Here is a 25,312-nt window from a genome sequence, read left to right as displayed (position 1 = left end):
TCGCCACTATATGGGCTACTCTTCCGATTAGCAGCAAGGGATCTTTTATTTGCGCTTCCCACAGGCAGGATAGCACAAACCATGGCCTTTGTTGAACCTCCCATGCGCGTGCTGTAACCTCACCGTGGTGCAGGGGTGTAACATTGTTTGAGAATGGCCAATACAGCACAAATTGAAATTTTGAGTAAAAGTCAGTATCCATCTGTGATATTTGTATTTTTGCAGTTCTTTACACTGTAGGCCTGTAGACCAATGGCCTAACCACGCCGCCACCGAGGCCAGTAATAAAAATTTAAAAAATTAAAAAAACACTCAATGAATTTACTTTATAATGAATAATGTTAAATTCATTTAAAACATATATATTATTTAGTTTTAAACCCACATGGCATCAGAATAAAGCAATCAGTGTTTTTAACTGTATATATTAAGAATAACCAGCAAATCACAATTTAAAGTACGGATCCAGGTGCGTTGTTAGAGGGGTGGGGGTCTGAAAATGCATTTTGGTGTGTATTGAATGTGGGAGTGAAGCGCACAAGCTCTCTAGGAAGGTTCAGGAGCATGCTCTCCCGGAAAATGTTTAGATATAGGTGGCCAATTTCCACGCATCTTTTTAAAATAATAATTTTATCACCTTTTTTATATTATTAAAAATTTCAACTTCATAAAAAATACAGTTTTTTTTTAGTGTCTGAGGTTCATACCATAAATGCGATGACCATCATATCAAAAGATGATGCAATGATATTGAATTTTAACACAAAGGCATTTGTCTACCAATGCCCAGATAGTAGTCTTAAATGTGATTACATGCACATCTTAAGCGAGCACAAGCACTCCGACGGTAAGAGAGCTAGATGGATATTTGGATATGGGGTGGGGTGGTGGGCAGTTGCCCCCTGCTAATTCCCTCCTCTTAAACGTTTATAACATAGACTATATAACACAGATGTCTTTTCCGTCATTTTAAAACAGATTTGACGAAGAAAAAATAAAAAGGACAACAGTTTATTAACAATTAAATTCCTCACCTATCATAAACCTATTCGGTGTCATTAATAGTTGCATCCATAGGATTTTTTTTTTTTTTTTTTTTTGGTCATATTCACTGTGATGAACATCCATAGGTGCAACTATAAACCAAGTTTCATTGATGTATTTTGTGAGATATGATTTAAACATGAAACTTTAACATTGAGCAAAAAGCAAATATATTTTAGTGGCGTAGAAAGGTGCCAAAAAGTGTGTGTGTGTGTGGGGGGGGGGGGGGCACACTTTTATATTTACACACTTTTACACTATTATAAAGCAAAATATTTGAAAAGTGGGGGCACATGCCCCCTTGCCCCCTCGCTTCCTATGCCAGTGTTTTAATTAAACAAATTTAAGTAATACAATTTTTAATTCTTAACATGTACTGTGATGAACATCCATAGGTGCAACTATAAACCTAGTTTCACTGACCTTCATCTTATACGTTGTGAGAAAATCTTATACGTTGTGAGAAAATCTTATACGTTGTGAGAAACTGATCTAAATGTGAAATTTAACATTAAACTATAAATGTAAAAGTTGCAGCCTTTTGGAAAAGTAATAGTTATATTTTGCCATTTCACCTGGTAAAGGTGAGACAAAGATGACATGTTTGGTATTTGATAAGCTATTTATGATAAAACGTAATTAACTATTAACAAAAAGTAAGCATCATCTAAAAAAAAAAAGAGTAAAAACAAGATGGGTAAATATTTTGCCATTTCACCTGGTAAAGGTGAGACAAAGATGACATGTTTGGTATTTGATAAGCTATTTATGATAAAACGTAATTAACTATTAACAAAAAGTAAGCATCATCTAAAAAAAAAAAGAGTAAAAACAAGATGGGTAAATGACGAGTACAACTGTCAGCCAATTCTTTGATGTCAATCATACTCAAAATGACATAAGCTAATAAAAAACAATAACTTTGTATCCTGAGTTTTACTACCTCTTTATTCACTATTATTTCAAAAATACACTATAAACAGTGGAGAATCGAGTGTGATTCTTGGGGAGTACTTGGCTCCTGGAGTCACCTACAAATTGCACATGCAGCTGCCAATATAGTCACTATTAAAAACACATCAAGAAACTAAAACTAGTTCCGATTTGTATTAGAAGACACCTTAAGAAATCAGATTTCATGCTTACTTTTTTTTTCTGTGCATCTTTTTTGTTTATTTTTTTGCAGTCATATATGATTTCCAGATCAATCTTTAAAACTTGGTGTGAAAAACATAAATTCACTTACTTTACACTTAAAAAAAACACGATTTTCAAACATCTCATAAAAAATATATTTGACAAAATGCATAAAACATACTCTTAAGTGCAAATAAACCAGAAAAGTGTTTATTACTACCAAGGCATGTACATTTGTATAACCTAATCAGAAAGTAAATTCTTATGACTATAGAACTAGATTTTACAAAAATAAATAGTCACTTTAGATGGCATGATATAAATAGAGTACACAACAAATACAAAATATCCTAGCAAATTTCATGACCATATTTTGTAAATGGTACAATTGTTTTAATTACACTATTTTCTACAAACACGGTTTGTAGTTACTGTTTTATTACTGTAGTAATCTTCGAATAAAAAGTGTTCAGTAATAATTTTGGATTGAACATTTTCCAGCATTCTGAAAAAAGTTTCATGTTTATTACAGGGAGATAAACATTCAAAGACTGACCATTTGTCAAATATATGTATACCGTGAAACTCGTCTAAACTGGATCATGCCAGAATTCTGGGACCTATTTATATTTATCTCATTTAGACAGGATCCCATGTTTAGAGGGTAGTGTTTTAGAATTTTAAAAGTTCAGGACTGACAGAATTCTGGTTTGTTCAATGTCTGGTTTAGTAATATATATACCAAAATATTCAATGGATAGGTTATATTTGTGTCCAAAGCCAAAATAATGGTGTGGAAAGTATCAGTCGTCGACCTTAAAACTCCATGATTAGATTAGAATAGATTTTTAATGACACCCCAGCACGAAAAATACATCAACTATTGGGTAAAACTGCATGAATTACAAAGTCTTTAGGGTAAAGATGAAACCTGAGTAGTATTACTGTACAAGTCCAGGCCGGATTTTTTACATTTCCACATTTTTAACATACTGTGACAAAGCACGTTAACTTTCATTGTTTAACACGTGTGAGGCTTTTATCTGATGGGACTGATCACCAGCACTTAAAAAAGAAAATCATACAAACTGTTTTAGTGTTAATATTGTTTATTATCATATATGATATATATATATATGTACTTATACATCGCTTTTTTTAATTCAAATTTTTATGTCTTGTTGTTACTAACAGCCTCGAACAGCGGAAACTAATGATGTCTGGTTGAATGAGACCTCATTCTTTTTATTTTAGTCCAATTTTCGTCAGCCTTTATTTTCACCTGGAATTTATTTTCACGAATTTTATTCACACGCTAAAATAAATTCCACATGAAAATAAAGTATTTTACAGTACTGTGTATTATTTTCTTTCATATTATATCAATTCTGATTAGCACAAATACTTTGTGCTGCTTTGTAATGTAAAAAGGGAGATAGATATCTTATTAAAATATATTTGCCTTGTGTTTTACAAAATTAATAAATCTAAAACAAGAATTGTGTGTCAGGAGGTATTAATAATTTTCACAAATATTTAGACCATTTACTGTCCTTTACTGTCCTTGTACTTAACTCATGAACCATCTTACTCAACAGAGCATGGCAATTAATCAGATAACAGTCAAATGGTCCCTTGCCTAAAAAGAAGAAGAGAAAAGTTTTTTTCAATTATTCAGCTAATGTTTTGGTGTTTTCCATTCTTGCTGGCTATGACTAAAACTGTAAGGAATGTGCTGTCAAATCTGGTTATACAGTTCTAACGTGTCGGTGAATACCGGCAATCTACCGAGGTCAAGAGATTGGAACTGCAGTGTATGTAATGTTGGGATTCTCAATGTCTGATTTGCTCTGAATCAATCTCAGTTCCATGTGAGCTGGCGTGGATGGCTTGCCATTTCTAGCTGCATCTGAAAAACACAAAAACAAACACCATATTAGGACACTGGTATCATTAACATAATATACTTTTTATTTCACCTTTACAGGTCATTGTTGCCAAATACGGGGCGAGATGTAGCCCAGTGGTAAAGCGCTCACTCAATGCGCAGTCGGTCTGGGATCGATCCCTGTCGGTGTGCCCATTGGGCTCATTTCTCATTCCAGCCAGTGCACCACGACTGGCATAGCAAAGGCCGTTGGTATGTACTACCCTGCCTGTGGGATGGTGCATATAAAAGATCCCTTGCTGCTAATCAAAAAGAGTAGCCCATGAAGTGGCGACAGCAGGTTTCCTCTCTTAATATCTGTGTGGTCCTTAACCATACGTCTGACGCCATATAACCGTAAATAAATGTGTTGAGTGTGTCTTTATATAAACCATTTCCTTCCTTGTTGCAAAATGATACTTTTATTGAATTCAAATAAATGTATAGATGCAGTTATTTCATGAGCAGTTTTCTCAACTAATGCAAACTGGCAACAAGCATAAAGAAAATAAGAGAAAAAAGTACAATGTTAATCATCTGCTGTTAGGTAGGTCTCAAGCTGCAAAACCTATTGCAACTCTTACAAACAGTTTTAGTATGTGCCACACAATTAAGTTTTTATTGGATATATTAACAAATATCCAAAAGGATAATAATATTTATAAAATAATGTCTGCACTCTTAAAGGGACATTCCCGAGTTTGCTGCAATTTTTAAGATGCTATCTACTAATAGAGACTTTTTAACGACTGTCATTACGTATCAAATATATTTTTCTGCATAAAATATTAGTGTTTGTATGTTAAACATGTTTCTGATCGTTCTAATATTTGTACTAGGTTAAACTTGATTTGATTTCCTAAAATATATTTTTTCGTACGTATGAAATTATTTGAAGAAAAAATCCAGTTTGGGCTTCTTACAAATATTAAGACGACCATAAACACAATGAATATACAGACACTGATATTCTAAACAAGAAAATATATTTAATATATAAGTTTAATCGTAGAAATATTTTATTAGTCGGAAACATCTTAGAATGCAGCAAACTATACTATACGAACTATATGATTTGTAATGTACTAGATGATGTTATAGTTTGTTATGTTAAGATATGAAAGTAGCTAACACAATTAATAATTTTGTAGTGGCTTTCTGGGGTAAAAAACGTCAATGAAGTGTGTTGACATTATTTTATAATAAGTAAGTTTTCTCTATTATGTTTGACCACTAATTATTCAAGCCTAGTGTCAAACCTTTTGCATGTTCCACTGTTCGTTTAATCACTGCTTGTACCACTGCTAACGTCTTCTCAAAAGCTAACTGCAAAAGAAAAATATTGGAATTGTTTTTAAAAGGGTTATTATTACTGTTGTTTATCATATTTTATTTATCTTTTTTTTTAATTAAATTAACACCATAATGGGAAGAAATTCTAAACATTATCTGTAATTGAAAAAGAGTGTGATTAGAATACCTTTAAATTCTTATCTTTATGCATCCACGCCAACATGGCTGCTGCAAACAGGTCACCTGTTCCAACAAATTTTTCAGGAAGATATGGTATCTCAATCTTATATCTCTCTTTTGAACTCCCTGAAAAAGAAAAAACAGAAAGAAAACCCCCTGAAATTAAATATTTAATTAATAAAGTTATACTATAATAAACATATAATAATAATAATGAGAGCTAAAACAAAAATAAATTAATACACTTTATTTAAGAAGCTAAAGCAACACACGTCCCTTTACCAGGCCCAACACATTTTCATATCTCCTAACTTCAAGGACCATAACTTTGTGAAAAATGGGTAAATCGCCATGAAAGTTAAACTTGATTTGTAACAGTACATGGGAAAGCTATATACAAAATTTCATCTCGATATCTTAAGGCATTGTCTAAAAAGGTCCTGAAATATTTTTTTCATATCACCTAAGTTCAAGGACCATAACTCTGTTAAAAAATTTAAACTGCCATAAAAGTTAAACATGATCTGCAACAGAACATAAACACTAAACACAAAATTTCATCTGCATATCTTGAGGCATTGTAAAAAAACCCATCTGGAAAACAATATGTGGGACAGACGGAACAACACAAGGACGAAGATGAAACCTACATGTAGTTCCCTCCAGTTGGGGACTAACAACAGTAGGGGTCTCCACATTGTCCTGCTGCCCCCAATACTGAATTCAAGCCTTGACCTTAACTTTTTTAAGGTTATGAAATCTGGTAGACCTCAGTAAAAATTGGTAGCCCCATAATTTTAATAATTTTTTTAAAAAGAGAGAAAAAAACAAAATCATTTATTTTTATCTAAACGTTGTTTTAGAAAGAAATGTTTTATTTAACGACGCACTCAACACATTTTATTTACGGTTATATGGCGTCAGACATATGGTTAAGGACCACACAGATTTTGAGAGGAAACCCGCTGTCGCCACTTCATGGGCTACTCTTTCCGATTAGCAGCAAGGGATCTTTTATTTGCGCTTCCCACAGCCAGGATAGCACAAACCATGGCCTTTGTTGAACCAGTTATGGATCACTGGTCGGTGCAAGTGGTTTATACCTACCCATTGAGCCTTGCTCACTCAGGGTTTGGAGTCGGTATCTGGATTAAAAATCCCATGCCTCGACTGGGCTCCAAACCCAGTACCTACCAGCCTGTTGACCGATGGCCTAACCACGACGCCACCGAGGCCGATGTTGTTTTAGGTGTTTAAGCATCTTGTTGATTGCGGGGTAACTGGGTGTGCCAAACAAATATAGTAGCCCAGCGGACTACCGGGTTTAGACAACTGGTAGTCCAAGAGAGAAATCAGTAGCCAAAACAGCCTTAGCTACCGCTGATCAATACAGTTCAATACAAAATTATAAAATCTAATTTAGTTCTATAAAACAGAATGGTAGAGAAAATTAAAAAACATGTTAATGTTATTTAGACAGACTCCAGTTCAGGAAGTTATATTTATCTGCTTCTAAGTTTAAGATGCACATATTTGTATTTTGTGTTTAAAAAAAGTTAATTTGTATTATTTAACGACACTACTGGACCACATTGATTTATTAACCATCGGCTATTGCATGACAAACATTTTGTAATTTTTACATATAGTCTTAGAGAGGAAACCTGCTACATTGTTTCATTAGTAGCAAAGGATCTACCATCCCACAGACATGATAGCACATACCACAGCCTTTGATATACCAGTCTTAGTGCACTGGCTGGAACAAAAAATACCCCAATGAGCCCACCGACAGGGATTGATCATAGACCGACCGCACATCAAGACGAGTGCATTACAGCATCCCACTCCATATTTTGTATTTGTCCTCAAAGTGTATTCAGAGCTCAACAATACATTACTGTCATACCATTATCTGTGCTGGCAATGCACATTAGCTTTCCATCATCTGCTAGAAGTCCACTGCTGAGAACAACCGTCTTCACACCTTTTCCATGAAGTATGTCAATACCTTTAATAGCATCTTGTGCACTCTTCACTGTTATACCGGTTACCAATCTGGCATCAAAAGTAATCATATGTTAACATAATGATGAAAGAAACAATGCTTAACAACCTATACATGTACATCAACAAAAGCATAACTAGTGTAAGTCAGTTAAAGTATGTAAATCTTTCAATGGATTTTTTTTTTTGTCTGGTCTAATGGAAAGGACGAGGCTAGTTACAAATTATCCAACACATTTTAAATCAGTGTGCAATTCTTATGCGAGTTTGGGTATCTTGCTTTCACAAAAAATGATGATGAACTCTCCAACTTTTGAAGCATTCATGTCTGGTAGTCCTCTAAAATAAGATTCATCGTAATCAATATCGAGACTAATTTTTCCACACGAAGTCACTATCAGATTCTGTTATTTGTCCCGGACTTAGCCAGATGAGCCCGGGATGGACGTGCTTGAACATTAAATTGATGCAGGCACGATGGAATAAAATGCTGGGCTCACACTGGAACAAATTGTTTGGTTTAGCCAATTTTTAGATGGGCAGAGTATATGTATTTCCTTGAAAATTATTAAAATGTGATTAATTTAAGGAATATTTTATTAGCTAAAGACTAAATGTTGTAGCCATTTTGTATAAAAATTTGTAATTGGCTAATCTGGTAATGTACAGGGTGAGCCCTGAAAATGTGAACCAGTGTCTAACAAGTAAGAGAAAGAAAGAAGTGTTTTATTTAACGACGCACTCAACACATTTTATTTATGGTTATATGGCGTCAGACATATGGTTACGGTCCACACAGATTTTTTTAGAGGAAACCCGCTGTCGCCACATAGGCTACTCTTTTACGACAGGCAGCAAGGGATCTTTTATTTGCGCTTCGCACAGGCAGGATAGCACAAACCATGGCCTTTGTTGAACCAGTTATGGATCACTGGTCGGTGCAAGTGGTTTACACCTACCCAATGAGCCTTGCGGAGCACTCACTGGGATCCGAACCCAGTACCTACCAGCCTGTAGACTGATGGCCTGCCACGACGCCACCGAGGCCGGTAACAAGTAAGAGAAGTAAGACACTACCACTATACATGCTGGTCTTATTGATCTTTAAGTTAGTGTTTTCCCTAGCTTGTTTTAGCATGGTGCAGCACCATGCCTCAGTAGTCTAGTGTCATCTTGCATTAATCAGCACCATGCTGCCTTGAGATTAAAGAAGCCTTTTTCAGTAATTAATTCTAAAATTGCCTTTATAAAACAAAACAAAAAAGGTATTATTAATTAATAAAATATGCCTTTTATATCTTTTGCCATTCATTTCTTAAAGCAAACACATAAATTACATTAATCTTTATTTCAATTAATTTTTGTCTATTTTTAATGAAATACAAGTTGCCCGGAAAATGGTGAAAATGCCCCAAAAGTGTTTGGTCTACCATGCCGTGACCAATTACTAGGGAAATCACTATAAGTAATAGAGAAATCCGTTCCAATACTGTCCCGACATATAAAGGTGCTGTCACACCAGACAAAGCTGTGCCTTCTTCCCATATGATAATCTTAAAAGTATTATTTCAAGTTCTCTGTCAGAGAACACCACCAAACACATAACGGTAAGTTGCACAATCAATTATGCATGGTCATGAGGTACAAAAACTGTACAGTTTATATAACGTGTTTAGTGCTATATATAACAAGAACAATTCATTTGACGATTTCATTGAATGTTGGAACACATGTATGTGAATGTTGATCAATTTTAAATTAATATAGTCTGTTCAACTCTAGTCTATTTATTTCTCGAGGTGCAGTTACAGGTGGCATGTGATACAATAGCTAAATGGGTAATCCTACTCTTTAGAAAACTCACTGGTATGTGTGTGCCAAATGGAGTAGTACACATTATACTGCCTGTGGGAATAAACTAAAAAAAAAGAAGACCCCTGGCTTCTAACAGTGAAAAAAGCAGCAGGGTACTTCTGTAGGATATGCCTGGCACAAACATTATTTAAATTAACAAAAATGACTACTGGGAAAAAGAAAACAAAAAAGAGTCAACTTTGCCATGTGGCAATTATAGCTGCATTTTGATTCTGCAGTTAAATTTGTTTTACTGTTGTGGAAGAGACCCCCCCCCCCCACACACACACACACACACCGACCCTCCAGTGCCAAAAGTACTGAGCAGATTTCGCTCTTTGCTAAGCATAAAACAAAATCTGACTCATTGCAAACTCTTTGGGCTGTCAGCTCTGTAAGGTATTGAAAAATTACATTATTTTGTTTCTTTTCAACTGGGTATCTGCTGAATGAAATGTGCTACTTACTCCAGCTCAAACTGGTTTGGTGTAATGATATCAGCCAGTGGAATAATCAGATCTCTGTACACAGGAAGCAGATCTTCAGGAACATACTACAAGAAAATGATTCAGAATAAATTGCAACCAGTATTTTCCCCCCAGTTCAGCCCAGAAATAAAAGCATTACTGTTATGTCAGTAAATGTAGAGATGCATGCAGTACATGGATATATACATGTATAGAGAACAACGATAGGTTAATGACAACGATAGGTGATCAGCTTTAGATCCTATGAAGATCAGAATTCCTCATTCGTTCTGAACAGCATAAAGCTGACAACCTATAGTCCATCTCATAGGGAACACCTTTTCTTAATGTACTACAGAATTTACTACAAGTTATTTATTTCTGAGATGACTAATTTGTAAATTGCACACAATAATAGTTTTTTTAATTTAACTTCCAAAACACTTTTACTTTTCTTCTTACGTCAAACTATTTAAAAAAAATATATATATATATACAATGATAAGATGGACTATACATGTACATTATTAACCTGTTATTATTTGTATTCTCAATCAAAAAAGCAAACCTTTTGCAGTAGGATACATGTCAAAGATTTTAGAATCACGACAATAAACTTATTTTCATTACAAAATACACCCACTAATTTTATCGATTACTGATCACTAATTAACCAAATAAAGCGATAGCACCTGTTGTCCAACCCCCTTTATGTCCTGGAGAGGCAGTCCTGGACTGTGTACCCAGGACAGCGTGCTTGAACCTTAATTGAATATAGGCACGTCAAATATTTATAAGTAAGTAAATAAGTTTTTTCAATTACAAGTCATTTAGTTGTGTTAGAAACTGATACATCACAGATCGATAATTCTGGCGAAGTACATGTACCCGGTAACAGGGGGATAGCCAGACAGGTTAACAGTTCTGCTTCTTGTCTTCCAAGAAATGGGGGGATAGCCAGATTGGAGAAAGAAAGTGGAAGTGTGAAGTGAAAATTATATCATTTACTTCCTGTTATTTATATATATATGTATGTAAATGCCTTCTTTTTTCATTATTATTTTTTTCATGTCAATAAATACATGTATATACATGTATGCCCTAACATATGTATTTAAAATTCAATTTTGAAAAAAAGGATGTCAAAGATTCATGACATCATTCGTTGTAGGGGCAAGACATAGGCCAGTGGTACAGCGTCTGCTTGATGCACGGTCGGTGTGAGATCAATCCCCATCTGTGGGCCCATTGGGCTATTTCTCGTTCCATCCAGTGCACCATGACTGGTATATCAAAGGCCGTGGTATGTACTACCCTGTCTGTGGGATGGTGCATATAAAAGATCTCTTGCTGCTAATCGGAAAGAGTAGCCCATGAAGTGGCAACAGCGGGTTTCCTCTCTCAATATCTGTGTGGTCCTTAACCATATGTCTGCTGCCACATAACCGTAAATAAAATGTGTTGAGTGCATCGTTAAATAAAACATGTCTTTCTTTCCTTCGTTGTAAGATGTTAAATTTCTGACATCAAACAATAGCTTTTAAACTCTTAATTTGTAAATAAATATACATGTGTTGTTATTTCTATCATTACACAAAGCTTTATTTCCATGTACATGTACCATGCTGAAATTAATCTGCCGATATAAACTGTAGTTGCAGAATAAATTAAAAACAATTCGGTTTAATACATTGGTTTGTCTGCCTCATGTACCAGCTAGGTCTTGTAAGGTCTTCTCAGGGGCGGATTATAGGGGTTTCACAGTTGTACAGAACCCCCCACACCCTAAAAAACAACCAACCCCACCACGTACATGTAGATATAAATTGATATCCACAAAGAATTTATAATTTCAAATTATAAACATTTACATATTGTTTCGGAAACCCCCCTTACCTAAAGCATAATCCGCCCCTGCTTCTGCATATTCAAATTATACTTGTACTATAAAACGTACTTCAGCTAGTTCCAGGTGGTACATTTTTAAGAAAATCACTTGGTCTCTTATTAAAGGTAAGTAAAGAATTAAACAGAACACTAATACTTTGATTTCAACTTTGTGATTTAAATAACATTTCTTTTTATTACATATATTGGTAGTGGCATAAATATCTGTATGTCATGATCATACTCACCATTTTACCATTGTCCCCCATTACAGGATCACATACTGAAAAACAAACAAATGCACAAGATTAAAGCATTTAAATTAACAGTTTAAGTAAGTATATATCATATATGTTGACAATGAAGGAAGGAAATGTTTTATTTAACAACGCACTCAACACATTTTATTTATAGTTATATGGTGTCAGACATATGGTGTCAGACCACACAGATATTGAAGGAGGAAACCTGCTGTCACCACTTCATGGGCTACTCTTTTCGATTAGCAGCAAGGGATCTTTTATATGCACCATCCCACAGACAGGATTGCACATACCACTGCCTTTAATGTACCAGTCGTGGTGCACTGGCTGGAGTGAGAATGTTGACGATGAATGCATACATGTATCTATATATGTATGAGGCCACTATAATCATGTTCTTCTCGTTTTACTACATATACATATATGACAAAGACAAACATGTTTTAAAACATGTTTACATTTTCATTTGTAAATAAAATTTTGTGTGTAGCATTCACAGACAGTTAAAAAATTAAAAGATAGTTATACTTCTGTTCAAACAACATTAAGTACATATTTGACAACATTTATTACTTTCGTATGTAACAAACCTATAAAAACTTTCTTTTTTTTTAAATTATCTTAATGCACTTACCATATACAAGGTTTGGGTTGCAACTCCTTATGTCTTTAATGATTTCTGCAACTTTTTCCAAAAATGATTTTGAGCCAACATAACCTAAAATAGCAACAATGGAATTGAAGTACAGTTAATTTTGTAATCGTTTTTTTCCCTCACATATTAAAGAGTCTGTCATGAATTTGCTATCCAATTGAAATGTTTTCAATGATTAAACTTACATATTAAATACATTTTTTTCAATGGAAATTTCGATGTTACCTCATATTTTTTGCATCATCAGGAGTAGTTTCCCCATATGGTTCCAACCATGCCTTGTACAAATAACAAAATTGATGTTGAAAAACAAATTAATCTTGTAAAAGAAAATCAGGTTCTCTACAATTCTTGTGACAAGCAGCACAAAGGTGGAACATTTCTGAACATCATTTGGACACACAGTATTGTTAAAATTCTGAATATCAACAGAGTGAATGGTAAGCATATACTATTTCTTTCTAAGTTGAGGGTCAAAACACCATATTTTATGTATCATTTATGATTGTGCATTTTGTTGTGTGGTTGTAAAATTATAGTTCTTGAAAATTAATCCACACAAAATTAATGTATACATATAATAAGACTTTATATTTATTTGTACATAATGTGTTTTAAAAAGACTTATTATCCATTACATATATGGAGACACACACACTCGTATATGCAAACAAGTGTTTGCCGCTTTAGTGTACTTGTCATGCAGGTAGAGTCATTTTATTTGGGAATCTTACTTACTCTGTAATTGTCAAGAAGCAAAAAAATTTTGAATCCTGGCACCTCACCCACAGCCCCAATGTTTGTCAAATCCTGATCAACTCCTGCTTGTAAATTACAACGAGAGAAAAAGTAAATTCACTTGCCTGTTAGAATGTGAGAAAAATCAAGAAGGTTGTTTGACTTCAAACCATCATACAGCTCACTCACGTCCTTATCATCCAACACTTGACCTCGGAACACCTTATAACCTTTAAGAAATGTAAAATAACACATTAGAGACTATCCTTATCATCCTCGGAACACCTTATAATGATTGGTTAATAATGGGTTGCATGAATTAATCACTAGTAAGGTACACTGGTCAACTAACTAAACACCTACCTAACTGTAAACTATACTTAAAATGATCCAATAAGAAACCTGCCTCATGGTTAGTAATTACTCTTGTGTTAGTCATTAACAGTTTAAGATGGCATATGCCTCAACAGTCTGACTCTAGTACCCAGATATTAAGTGTTGTCAGGTAACTTCCAAATTATGACAATGATGTCTACATGTTTACATTACATTACAAACACACTACATGATACACTCACACACACTACACTCACAAACACTGTCAATATAATCTTAAAAAGACTATCCTGAGTTTGCTGCCAATCTAACACTGTTGACTAAGAGAGCCTTTTTAACAATCAAAATTACATATTAATTACATATTAAAGAAATTTAGAATATCAGTGCCTGTGTGTCAGGCCTCCGAGAATTGACAGTCTGTGTCACCCATTTATCAGTTACGCAGAAACAAATCCAGGTAACCCATTTCCTTTTTACATAACATGTTATATCCAAGTAAATTCTGCGCGAACACAAAATAGGTCAACGCCAAAACTAAATTTGCGCAAGCGACGTGCAAATGAAACTATAGTTCTCATAATTTTCTAAGGCCTGTATATGTACACCTGTATGTGTGTATATATATATATGTGTGTGTGTGTGTATATATATATATATATATATATATATATATATATATAGATATGTTTGTATCAGGTTGTCTTGATGTTTGTAGTAGCCTAAGTTAGAATTTACCTCCAATTAATTTTGTATGTAAAAAATATACGTATCTATATATATATTTTTTGCATATTATTATTATTGTTTTGTTTTTTTATTTGGAAGTTAACTGACATTTGAGCTATATAGCATGGTACAATGTACTACAAACACCGTACATGTCAACCATTAGATAGACAGACACCGATATATTCTAAACTAGAAAATGTCAATAATATGTGATATTACCGGTAGTCATTAAAAGACTCTGTTAGTAGAAACATCCTACCATGGCTGTAAACTCAGGCCAGTGCCTTTAATATAAATCTATGAAATACTTGTATGATTTGAAAACTGCACCGAGTTGATATTGCTCACGTCAAAGCCCAGCAGCTGAAAAGTAAACAAAATTATATAAATATAAGACATAGAGATTATTATATGAGCTTGTGTGTCGTACTGATTTTACGAAACGTGTGTCAGGATTTTTGTATTGTCCAAACAAGAGCGAGTCCTGACACAAGTTTTGTAAAATCAGTATGACTCACATGCAAATAGTATTATTATTGTTGTTGTCTTTATGAATAACAAGATACAACTCAAAATGTTTCAGCCACAACTAGAAGGAGACGACAAAATTACGTCATATTTCAAATGCACAGTCTGAGCTAGGACTAGTGAAGTAACGTCATGGTATGACGTCGCTTCCCAAAATTATGTCATTACACTTATTACACGTGTGCTTCGTATGATTATTATTAACTCAGTTATGTTGAACCATATGGATAATAAACACAAAGAATTAACTTTTGCCAAAAAGCTTCAAGAATGTAATGCACAACACTAAAAAAGAAAGGTGAGCCAAAGGAATCCATCCTGCGACCTACTGAACATTAAGATTACAAACGTTCCATTTATTAATACAATATGATTTAGTGAATCTAAAATAAATTTACACATGTAGCAGCTAACACCTCACAATCTTATTCATTTTAATTAACTAATTTAAATACCTGCAACAGAAATGTTGAGCATGTACTCCACAAATTGCCATAAACTACTGAAGGACAGAATGACAGGACACCGCAATCACTGGCAGACATCTTCGTACGTCACACCATACTAAATACACACAGAGTTTCCGCACACAATGTATTCAAGGGTGTGTTCACACAACAATGTCAACTGATTAAGAGTTATAAATACTCAACGACAGCTTGTGACACATAGATACTCCATGCTTAAAGATAACTTGATGACTGAGCCTGCATACAAAGTATTACATGTAACTGGAAGTCATACGGGGCGGAACATTTAAACAGCATTAATTTTAACAGTTTTAGGGTACGCATCCGTACCATTAAAAAAATGCCAATTTTACCCTCTGGAAAAATATCTGATACATGCACACACAAACACATTTCCCTGTTACTGTGCTCCAAAGGATGGAAATGCTATATATAAAGACATAAAATTCAACATTTTCTTGGGGGAAGCATGTCCCCATACCCTCTTCTTAACAGATCCAGACCCTTTGGATGCTAAACTTTTCAAACCATAGACCATTGTAGTGCTTAACAGCTAGTGTCGTTCCCACACACATAAACTTTCAAACACCCTGTTCAGGTTCTGTTACATTCTTTATTACATACCCATTTAATCTTACTACAGTAATGAAGACAATTCTGAATGCTGGTCAACTCGCCCCAAAACCAACTCGGTCCCTACCAACTCGTCCCAGTGTTTGGACAACTCGTCTCAAACTTTAGGTCTCACTACACAGATGTCATCTGCCATTGAAACCCATGTTAAATTGCCCAACTTCAAATGAATATGTGAACCATAACTTGTGTGACAATTAGGAACTATAGTGGACCGTGATGAATGAACTCTCACCCGGAAGTGATCTGTGTAGTGAGACCTTACTGTCTGTAGATAATTGTGCCAAAATTAAAAATGGACATCTACAACTTTGGAGCCATTTTATTTATTAACATTACAGGAAGAAGGAATTGTTTTATTTAATGATGCACTCAACACATTTTATTTATGGTTATATGGTTAAGGACTACAAAGATATTGAGAGATGAAACCCGCTGTCGTCACTTCATGGCCTATTCTTTTCAACTAGCAGCAAGGGATCTTTTATATGCACCATCCCATAGACAGGATAGCACATACCAAGGCCTTTGATGTCGCTGTCGTGGTGCTAATATCGGATAAATAATAATATATTACACTGAACTGTCAAGCCTATTCAGGCAAGGCTTTTGCTCCCGACTCTGGTGTGCATATTCAACAACATTTAATACACATTATTTCTTAAAATATTGGTACATTAAGCTTAAAGGGACATTCCCGAGTTTGCTGCATTGTAAGATTTTCCCCGACTAATAAAATATTTCTACGATTAAACTTACATATTAAATATATTTTCTCGTTTCTAAGAATATCAGTGTCTGTATAGTGTTTCTGATCATCTTAATATTTGTAAGAAGCCCAAAATGGATTTTGTCTTCAAATAATTTCGTACGTACGAAAAAACTATATTTTAGGAAATAAAATGAAATTTTACCTAGTACAAATATTAGAACGATCAGAAACATGTTTAATATACAGCCATTAATATTTTATACAGAAATATATATTTAATTTTTAAATGTAATTGCAATCATTAAAAAGTCTCTGTTAATGGATAACATCTTAAAAATTGCAGCAAACTCGGGAATGTCCCTTTAATAAAATGGTAACGATATGAGTTGACTAAACAGTATGGGGCGAGTTGACCAACCGTTGGGGCGAGTTGGTAGGGGGTGAGTTGGTTTTGAGGCGAGTTGACCTGCTCCCCCACCCCCACGGTTGTTGCTACTTTAAGTTTAAGCCACGCCCACAGTAGTCAAACGGAAATCAGTGTCAATGGTATGATAATGGTTTGTCAACTAAATGATGAAAAATGAAAATACGGTAGGTCATAGTTACAAATTTCTTAATTATTCTTATAAATTTATATGCATTTCGAAATGATTAGTTATAGGCCTACCTGCAGCGGAAATGTCGCACTTTTGTTGCCGACATATCCCCAGACGACTGAGCTCTGGATTGATAATACACTGTTGTCAGCGTACATTTTGTTAACAGGTCATACAATTCCAACCAAATACTATCACGCGTGTACCGGTGGCATACGTTATTTCCGGTTTAGTTAGGTAGGCTATGTTTGCATGCGTAAACACCGCGGCCGTGTACACCGGATATTGCGAGTTCCAAAGAAGGAGAAAACCAAAACACCAACGCATCGACATTGTAATTTTTGTCGATTCAGTGCCAGAGTAAGCTGCACAATAGGCCTACACGGACTGCAAAGTGTATATAAAATAGGAGGGTACTGTCAGTTCGATTTGAAAGTGTGTGAGGCCGAAGGAGACCTGAACCTTGCAGTTAGCATAAGCGTACGAGACGGGCCACGGGACAAAACCTCAATCCAATTAAAATTAGATCAGTAGTCTGAGTAGAGCTAATTTTAGTCAGATTGGCAAAACCTTAAATTCGGGCAAAAATGATACCTATATTCGGGCAAATATGCTAACCTCAAACCTTTTTACCATGTATTTCCAACAATCCACCCTCAAAATTAGTTGTAATCCATTTTAAAATGCGTAGGATTCGTTTGCAACCCTATATAGCTATTTGGTAGTAATGCTAATATAAAAAAATGTTATCTAGATTCGGGCATTTTTGGTTTAATTTGGACAAACGCTTGGAGGTTTTTGCATCTCTGGACTGTGCTCATTGAGGATATGAGGAGTGTAGAAATATTCATGAAAATTGGCAATATATGTGATACTTGCAATCACTTATAATAAATAAAAAAAACATGTTATTGTCTATGACTTGTTTTTAGGCACTAAATAAGACATTGCAACATCATTATAATTCAATACTATCGCAGGTAGAACAAGAAACTTGCAATATATGACATTTTACATCATTTAAGCAAGATTTTTGTGTTAGTGATAATCAGTGAATTCATTAATAACTGCTAATTGAGATATTGTATAATCATTTAAATTTAAGACAATCACACAATGGTCCCAAAGACTAGCCATGCATATATTCTACATTCTATTTACCCCCAACATACTTTTTTGTTCTTCAAATGCATGCTTTTAGGGTGAAAGTAATTCAGTTGTTGCATTCAGTTTCTAATACAAACACATTTTATCATTGTTTGAATGCAAGATGGCTACCAAAATAGCTGCAACAATAAAGAATGAGCATATGATAAGGTTTGGATTGAATGAAACCTTTTTTTTTTTTTTCAAACCGCTTGTTGCGAGTAAGTTTCAATCTATTTTTGGTGAAATTATCTAAATTATCATGTAAAATAATAATTATTTAGCCTACCTCTCACTCTTATGGGGTACACAAATCTAGAAATCAGATAAACCAAGTCTATTATGCCAAACTTGCTCTGATAAATAGGCATTGAACGATGTTTAGGTAAGAACTGTGGTATCAGCCTTTATTATTCCTATTTTCTGTCTCTTGAACCATAGTAATTTGTCTCAACAACAATGTAATTCATCCAACATCGACTTTGCTCATCAAAACATAGCAGTTACTACTATATTTATCCGGTTATACTTATAACGCCACCAAAAATAGCTATATATTTAAATGATACAAATGTCAACGAAATGGTTGTAGCCAAAAAAGTATTCGATTATAAAAATACACCATCCAAGGACAATGTACATCTTAAACATCCTCAATACCCAGTCAGTGTATTTTGATTTTATATCTGCATCGAATCAGTTGCATGATTTCAACGGGTGTTGGTTTCACTCCACATGGAATAGTTATTTTTGGAAGTGATGTAAATTCTTAATTTCTGACTATTTAACGTATCTGTATGCGTCAAACATTATGTAGCTTCATTTCTGATGATCAGCATCTAAGTCCTCTATCAGGCCCGTATTTGGGAGGGGGGTTCGGGGGATTCGTCCGAACCCTCCCGCAAAAGCTAAGGTCCATTTTTTTTCTTGTTTTTAATATTGCACAAATAGTTGACTGTAGCTTTTGCAACCCTGCCATAAAACAAAAGTTGCTTGTCTTCGTCATTTACTGATCCCCTTACCAAAGATGCAGTGTACATGATTCAGAATTTCTAACTAATCTGGCAAAACTAGTTGGGCTTTGTTTGTTGTTGTTTTTAAATGAACGTAAATGTAGCAAAAATGTTTAATTGTACGTTCTGCTATATTGATGACCTCGTAGCATTCGATAATTACATGACAATGACAGCAGTTCACCTTCCATTGATTTATCAATCAAAGAGAGAAATAAAGGTTAACAACAGAAAGTAATGCTGTTAGATCAGGTCAGGTCATAGGTTTTTATCGTGCACATTCAGAAAATGCTGTTGTAGCACACGCTTGTCATGGGCACAGGTGTCGACATTGACGGGCTCCTCCGTCCAGGACAGGAAAAGGTTTGGATTGGGTGGGGGTGGGGGTGGGGGGGGGGGGGGGGGGTCGCCCGTGCTAGAATGTACATTGGAGCACAAGCAGCCCGACCAGGGTCGGTAGCTGGCTAGGGTTGGTTTTGGTGCTCTTGAATTTGAAAATGTCCCGTAGGATTAAGGCCAATTAGAAAATGTTGCATACTTTCTTGAAGGTAATTTCCAAGTACTTCAAAATGTTTTATAGCCAACATGTGGATAGGCCATTTTGATGATATGACGCATCAGTGATAAACATGAAATGGGATGCTATACCTTATGCAATAACCTTTGCCAAAAATGTTTGAGGACTACACCTGTACTCTTAAACAGGGGATGCATGTGTTGGCGGTGATTGGTGGTGATACAATTTTTATGAACGTAATGTGATTAGTTTTTCAAAAATATGTTCATTATTAAAGGAAGTGATGATAGTTCTGAGGTACACATACCTTTTCTTTGACTAAGGTTATAATAAGCAATTGCCGAAAATATTTAACATGTAACTTGGGTTAACACACTGGGTCAATACCTTTAACTCCTGTTGTGTGCTAGAATTTAATTATCTTGAAAAAACCCAAATATAATAATAATCTTAATAACAAAAATACAATCTACATAATAATTGAAAATCGTTGTTTTAAATTATCAATTGTTAAGTTCCAGATGCCAGGAAAACACGTTTTAGACTTTCAGATATTTCAAATTTCCCAGGGGAGCAAGTTCAACTTCATATCCAAATACATAGTCGAACTCTCCCACTCGAAATGCTGGCTACGGGCCTGTCTATATGGTAAGTTTAAATTCTTAAGACAGCATTTTGACAACTACTGCTTTTGTAATCCGTTATATTATAGCAGCAATATCACAATCTGAAAAACACAGGCCAGCATATGAGATAAACCTTTTAATTCCGTTTGCTGTTGCCCCATTGTGCATTGCCGTTCTTATAAATAATAATAGCACATGGACTGAAATCAGAAGTTGCACCTCTGACATCCTTGAACTAAGTGTTATAAGGAGGATGAAAATAAAGAGGCTTGCACAATATATCATTATAATCTGTTGTTTATGTCAATAAGCCATTGATCATTGGGTGGTGTATTTTCAAATTAAAGTTGTTGGGGTGTTTTGGCAACAAACCTTGTGTTGTCTTTTGTATCTTGTGAATATATGGCATGTTATGGTGAGAAATGATAGTGTGGGATAAAATACACTTTCTTCTTCTTCTCGTTCTTCGATAGTCAAATCATCAGACCAGTCATTCCCACAAAAGAGGCGGTGTTCATTAGTTCAGTGACTGTTCCATGCAGTTTTGTGGCGAGTGTTGTTGTGTTTGGCCATATTAATTGTCAGAATGTGTTGTGTAGGCTGCAGTGTTGTAGAATATGTTCGGGTGTTTCAGCCGCTTGTCCACAAGGGCAGTCTTCGGAATCGCCAATTTTGAATGTTCTGTGCAAATGATGTCTCAGTCTGTTGTATCCGCATCTTAGTCGGAAGATTATTACTTGTTCTCTACGGCCAAGTTGATAACAGGCATCGTGTTTATCTTAGAGTGGATGATGTTTGCTCCATTTTGTTTTCATGGCAGACTTTATGATAGATTTAGCTTCTTGGAAAGAGCTATTGTTGTCGACTTGTTCTTTCGTTGATCCCTCTTTCGCTAACTTGTCAGCTTTTTCGTTGCCAGCCACTTGACAGTGTCCTGGTATCCATTGAAGTGTTAGCTTCTTTGTTTTTGATCCAAGATCTATTAGAGATATTGAAAGTTTATTTATGTCTGTGTTTTGTGGATCTTTTAGGGCTTGCAGGACATACCTAGCGTCACTTAAGAGGACGACTTCACCATTTTTGTTTCTTCTTGCAATAACAGCATGTTGGTGGCTTCAATTAGCATGTCCATTTCAGCTTTTTAGTTAGTGCAATTGGAGCCGGTGGCAATGGAGGTTTGCAATATTTCAGTTGGGCATTTTGATGTATATTCCCGCTTCTCCATCTTGAACAGCATCTTTGGCGGAACCATCTGTGTACACCCTTGTCCAAGAGTCTTTGGGATAGTGTGTAAATTACAGAGTTTCTGAGACAAATTGTCAAATAATCGACATGATAAAAACTAAACTTCAGTCACTTGTCTGTGATTTGCATGCATATGCATATTTACCACAATCAAGGTTGGCGTTATGAACTGCTTGGTAATGTAGGTATTTCAAAAATGGATTGGTGTTCCTTAAAACACAAGCATGTTTCTAAATGATTGTCTTAAAGGAGACCGGACACCAAACCATATATACGGCGTAATGAATTTGTTTGCCGTCATAAACCACAACACGCAACTACCGCGCTCCCCTTATTAACCAAGTTGAGCGTGCCAGTCTTGGTTGGGGGGGGGGGGGGGGGGGGGGTTTCGCCGATCTCCGATGTTTGCCGGAAACTGTCGACAATGGGCGTTCGAGGTGCGCCAACTCCTCAATAGGTGGCGTTACGCAACAACAGGGTCCCACGTGACACTGAAAAACAAGGAAGTAAACGACTTTGCGTCTATAACATTTTGTAAAAAGTTTTATAAATAATGCCTTCTTCGTGTTTTTGTGTTCCTCAATACCACGGAAGAAGGAAACTTTCCAAGTGACAAGATATTGTAAAACAAAAGACGGATTGTTGCTATGAGATAAGACAAATGACACTTGAAAGTCGACCGTCAGTGTTGTTTGTTTTTACAGACTGCATATATTCTGTGACAGAAGATTATAAAACATGGAAGTCCTACTGAATTTTTATTTTACTATTTTCTTCTGTTGATTATGTTAGAATATAATTTAGGCAGTGCTAAAATATAAAATATTAATAACACGATGATATGATTTTTTTCTTTTTGCTTAAAGGCACACTATCTCTATCACTGATATTATCAGTTTGCATGTGCTATTTTTTCACCACTTTTACATTATTTAGGTCTAGCCTATTTGTCAATTATAAGTACACATTTAATTAATCAATCCTACAATTAAACTTTGCATAATTAATGCAAGGATATCAAATTGTAATGTGCAGCCAATCAAATTGTAATACGAAGCCTCTCAATATTTTATATACTCGTAGAGCCAGGACATAGACCAGTGGTAAGACAATCACCTAATGTGTGGTAGGTTTAATATTGATTTCCGCAATGGGTCCATTGGGCTATTTTTCATTCTGTCCAATGCTCCACAACTGGTGTAACAAAGGCTGTGGTATGTACCATCCTGTCTGTGGGATACTGCATATATAAAAGATTGCTTGCTGCCCATCAGAAAGAATAGCCCATTGTGTGGTGGAAGCAGGTTTCCTCTCTCATTATCTGTGTTGTCCTTAACCATATAACCTTACATACATGTATACCATGCATATAATAATTAAAAATTTAAAATAATATTTGGATAGTGGGGGTGTTATTGTAGGGTTTTTTTTCTTCAAATTACTGATAGGATATACATGTATTATATTTGTTTGCACAGAATCATCCCCCCACCCCCACCTCCTCTCGGCATCTTTATACTGATTCCAGTAATAGTATTATACTATATAAATTATAATGTTATATTTTTATAACATCTTTTATGATGGTGTTTTGCCCTTGTTACCAGTTTGCCCCGAGTCATTTCACATTTTTTTAAAGATTTATAAATAAGGAAAGAAAAGGAACAATAACCCAATAACACCCCTCCACCCAAATATTATTTTAATATTATTTTGTGTATATTTGATAGATGTTTGGCTGTGTAAAAGCTGCAAGTTTCTTTTCTCACTAGTCCAAGTGCCAAAAATACCATACATGTATGTCAAATACGAAGTACTAAAGTACCTATACTATAGGATCTGCGGAGGCTCTTTAAACAGACATTCCTGTTGTTTCCTATTTGTTGATTTAAAAATAAGTGCAAAACATATTAAGCTTAGCTACATGAATACATTTGTATTATAATTGAATTTTGCATTTCAGGTACAGAACTAGTACGGTTCCTTAAAGACTGAAGCTAGAAGTCATTCCATGCTTGTTTTTATGGATAGAACCTGATTTATTGTCTTGTTGGGACAGGCCAAGCAGACTACAAAATGGAAACAATAAGAAAAGTGCTAGATTCGTATTCAGATGATAAAACAAAGTTTTTTGTTTCATGATGATTGTTCCTTAGTAAAAAAAAAAAAAATAGCAAGTGTCAATGTGTCAGATGTTGAAGTTGTGAGATACAAGTGAATATCAGACTGAACTTGGAAAGGTTTTGGGGGGTTTGTTTTACATAATTGTGATTTATATTTCTAAATTATGATGCTTTGCATGTTGTTGGTTTTATATTTTTAGACATTTATAAATGCTTTCCGTTTACATACATTTGGGTTCATACCCCCAATCCCCCCCCCCCCCCACACCCCACACACACACAAATTCATTGACATTAATTGGCTTTAATCTGGGGGAGGGAGATAGAGAAGAAGGAAAGAGAGAGAGGGAGGGGTGAGCAGATGGAAGACCTGGATAGTTATTGCTGGGGATAAATACACTGCGACACTATGGATTGCTTGTCGACTTTTTTTTCTGTTATGTACTGTATATATAACATAACATGGTGACAGATGTCAAAAAAAAAAAAAAAAAAAAAAAACCCACCCAAAATATGTTGACGACTAAATAGAATTGAGGTAAAAAAAATAGTTCACCCTTCACAGCTGTTGCATTAGTGGCACTGGTAAATCGGGGCTTTAGATCTCACTAATTTGGGCACAATATATATACAGTAGAATCTCGTTGGCTCGACCTCGCAAGGATCGATCACACCGCAATACTCGAACCAAAAACGAAGTCCCGAGTTTTTTGTCCGGTAAACCTTATATTAACTGATGATGGCTCGAAGTGGTGATACATCAAATATCAAATGGAAAACCACCGAAAAGGACCAACAATTGCCGCGCTTGCGCAGTTGGTTATTACAACCTTTGGATTATAATAATTTAGGCGGAACGAGTTATAGATGGATCGGAGAATCGCGACACTAGCCAAGCGATCCTTAAAGTGTTTTTGGAATACAGATTGCAGTAGTGAAACAATATGGGCTAATTCATAATCGTGCGCCCCCCCCCCCCCCCCCCCAGTTGTGTGATAATTTATCTATTCGGGCAAAACGGGCAAGGATGGTCTTGACGTCACATCAGCCCCCCCCCCCCCCCCCCCCACACACACACACACACACACACTTAAATCATCGTTCCTACAGGCCTGTACAAATGTAGATAATATGTAGAGGGTGAGGTTAGGAACCAGTTCCTTTTATCTTTAGGATTTTGTAA

The 25,312-nt window shown here is 35.3% G+C and overlaps 1 protein-coding gene and 1 long non-coding RNA gene across 7 annotated transcripts; one reads left to right on the top strand and one right to left on the bottom strand.

The window, feature by feature from the left end:
• Positions 1–1,973: 1,973 nt before the first annotated feature.
• LOC121370591 (pyridoxal kinase-like) lies at positions 1,974–17,687 on the bottom strand. 6 transcript variants are annotated; one of them, XM_041495915.1, is made up of 12 exons: positions 17,282–17,324; positions 16,143–16,155; positions 15,504–15,612; positions 14,829–14,883; positions 13,578–13,682; positions 12,694–12,777; positions 12,045–12,079; positions 9,910–9,995; positions 7,491–7,639; positions 5,589–5,707; positions 5,368–5,434; positions 1,974–4,090 (listed from the first exon to the last, which is right to left on the bottom strand). In XM_041495915.1, the coding sequence occupies exons 3-12, from the start codon at positions 15,591–15,593 to the stop codon at positions 3,975–3,977; spliced, it is 906 nt and encodes a 301-aa protein (XP_041351849.1). In that variant the 5' UTR covers positions 15,594–15,612; positions 16,143–16,155; positions 17,282–17,324; the 3' UTR covers positions 1,974–3,974. The 6 variants fall into 6 exon arrangements, with proteins under 6 accessions (XP_041351849.1, XP_041351848.1, XP_041351850.1 ...); XM_041495914.1 differs by lacking the exons at positions 16,143–16,155; positions 17,282–17,324 and adding an exon at positions 17,531–17,632; XM_041495916.1 differs by lacking the exons at positions 15,504–15,612; positions 16,143–16,155; positions 17,282–17,324 and adding an exon at positions 17,531–17,687.
• Positions 17,305–24,652, top strand: LOC121370593. The gene is made up of 2 exons (XR_005957702.1): positions 17,305–17,454; positions 23,970–24,652. It is a non-coding gene; the product is annotated as an uncharacterized LOC121370593 (long non-coding RNA).
• The last annotated feature ends 660 nt before the right edge of the window (positions 24,653–25,312 follow it).

Source organism: Gigantopelta aegis, chromosome 4, assembly GCF_016097555.1.
Source record: "Gigantopelta aegis isolate Gae_Host chromosome 4, Gae_host_genome, whole genome shotgun sequence".
NCBI classification, from domain to species: domain Eukaryota; kingdom Metazoa; phylum Mollusca; class Gastropoda; order Neomphalida; family Peltospiridae; genus Gigantopelta; species Gigantopelta aegis.
The sequence above is the reverse complement of the archived record's forward strand: the minus strand, read 5'-3'. Positions and strand labels throughout refer to the sequence as shown.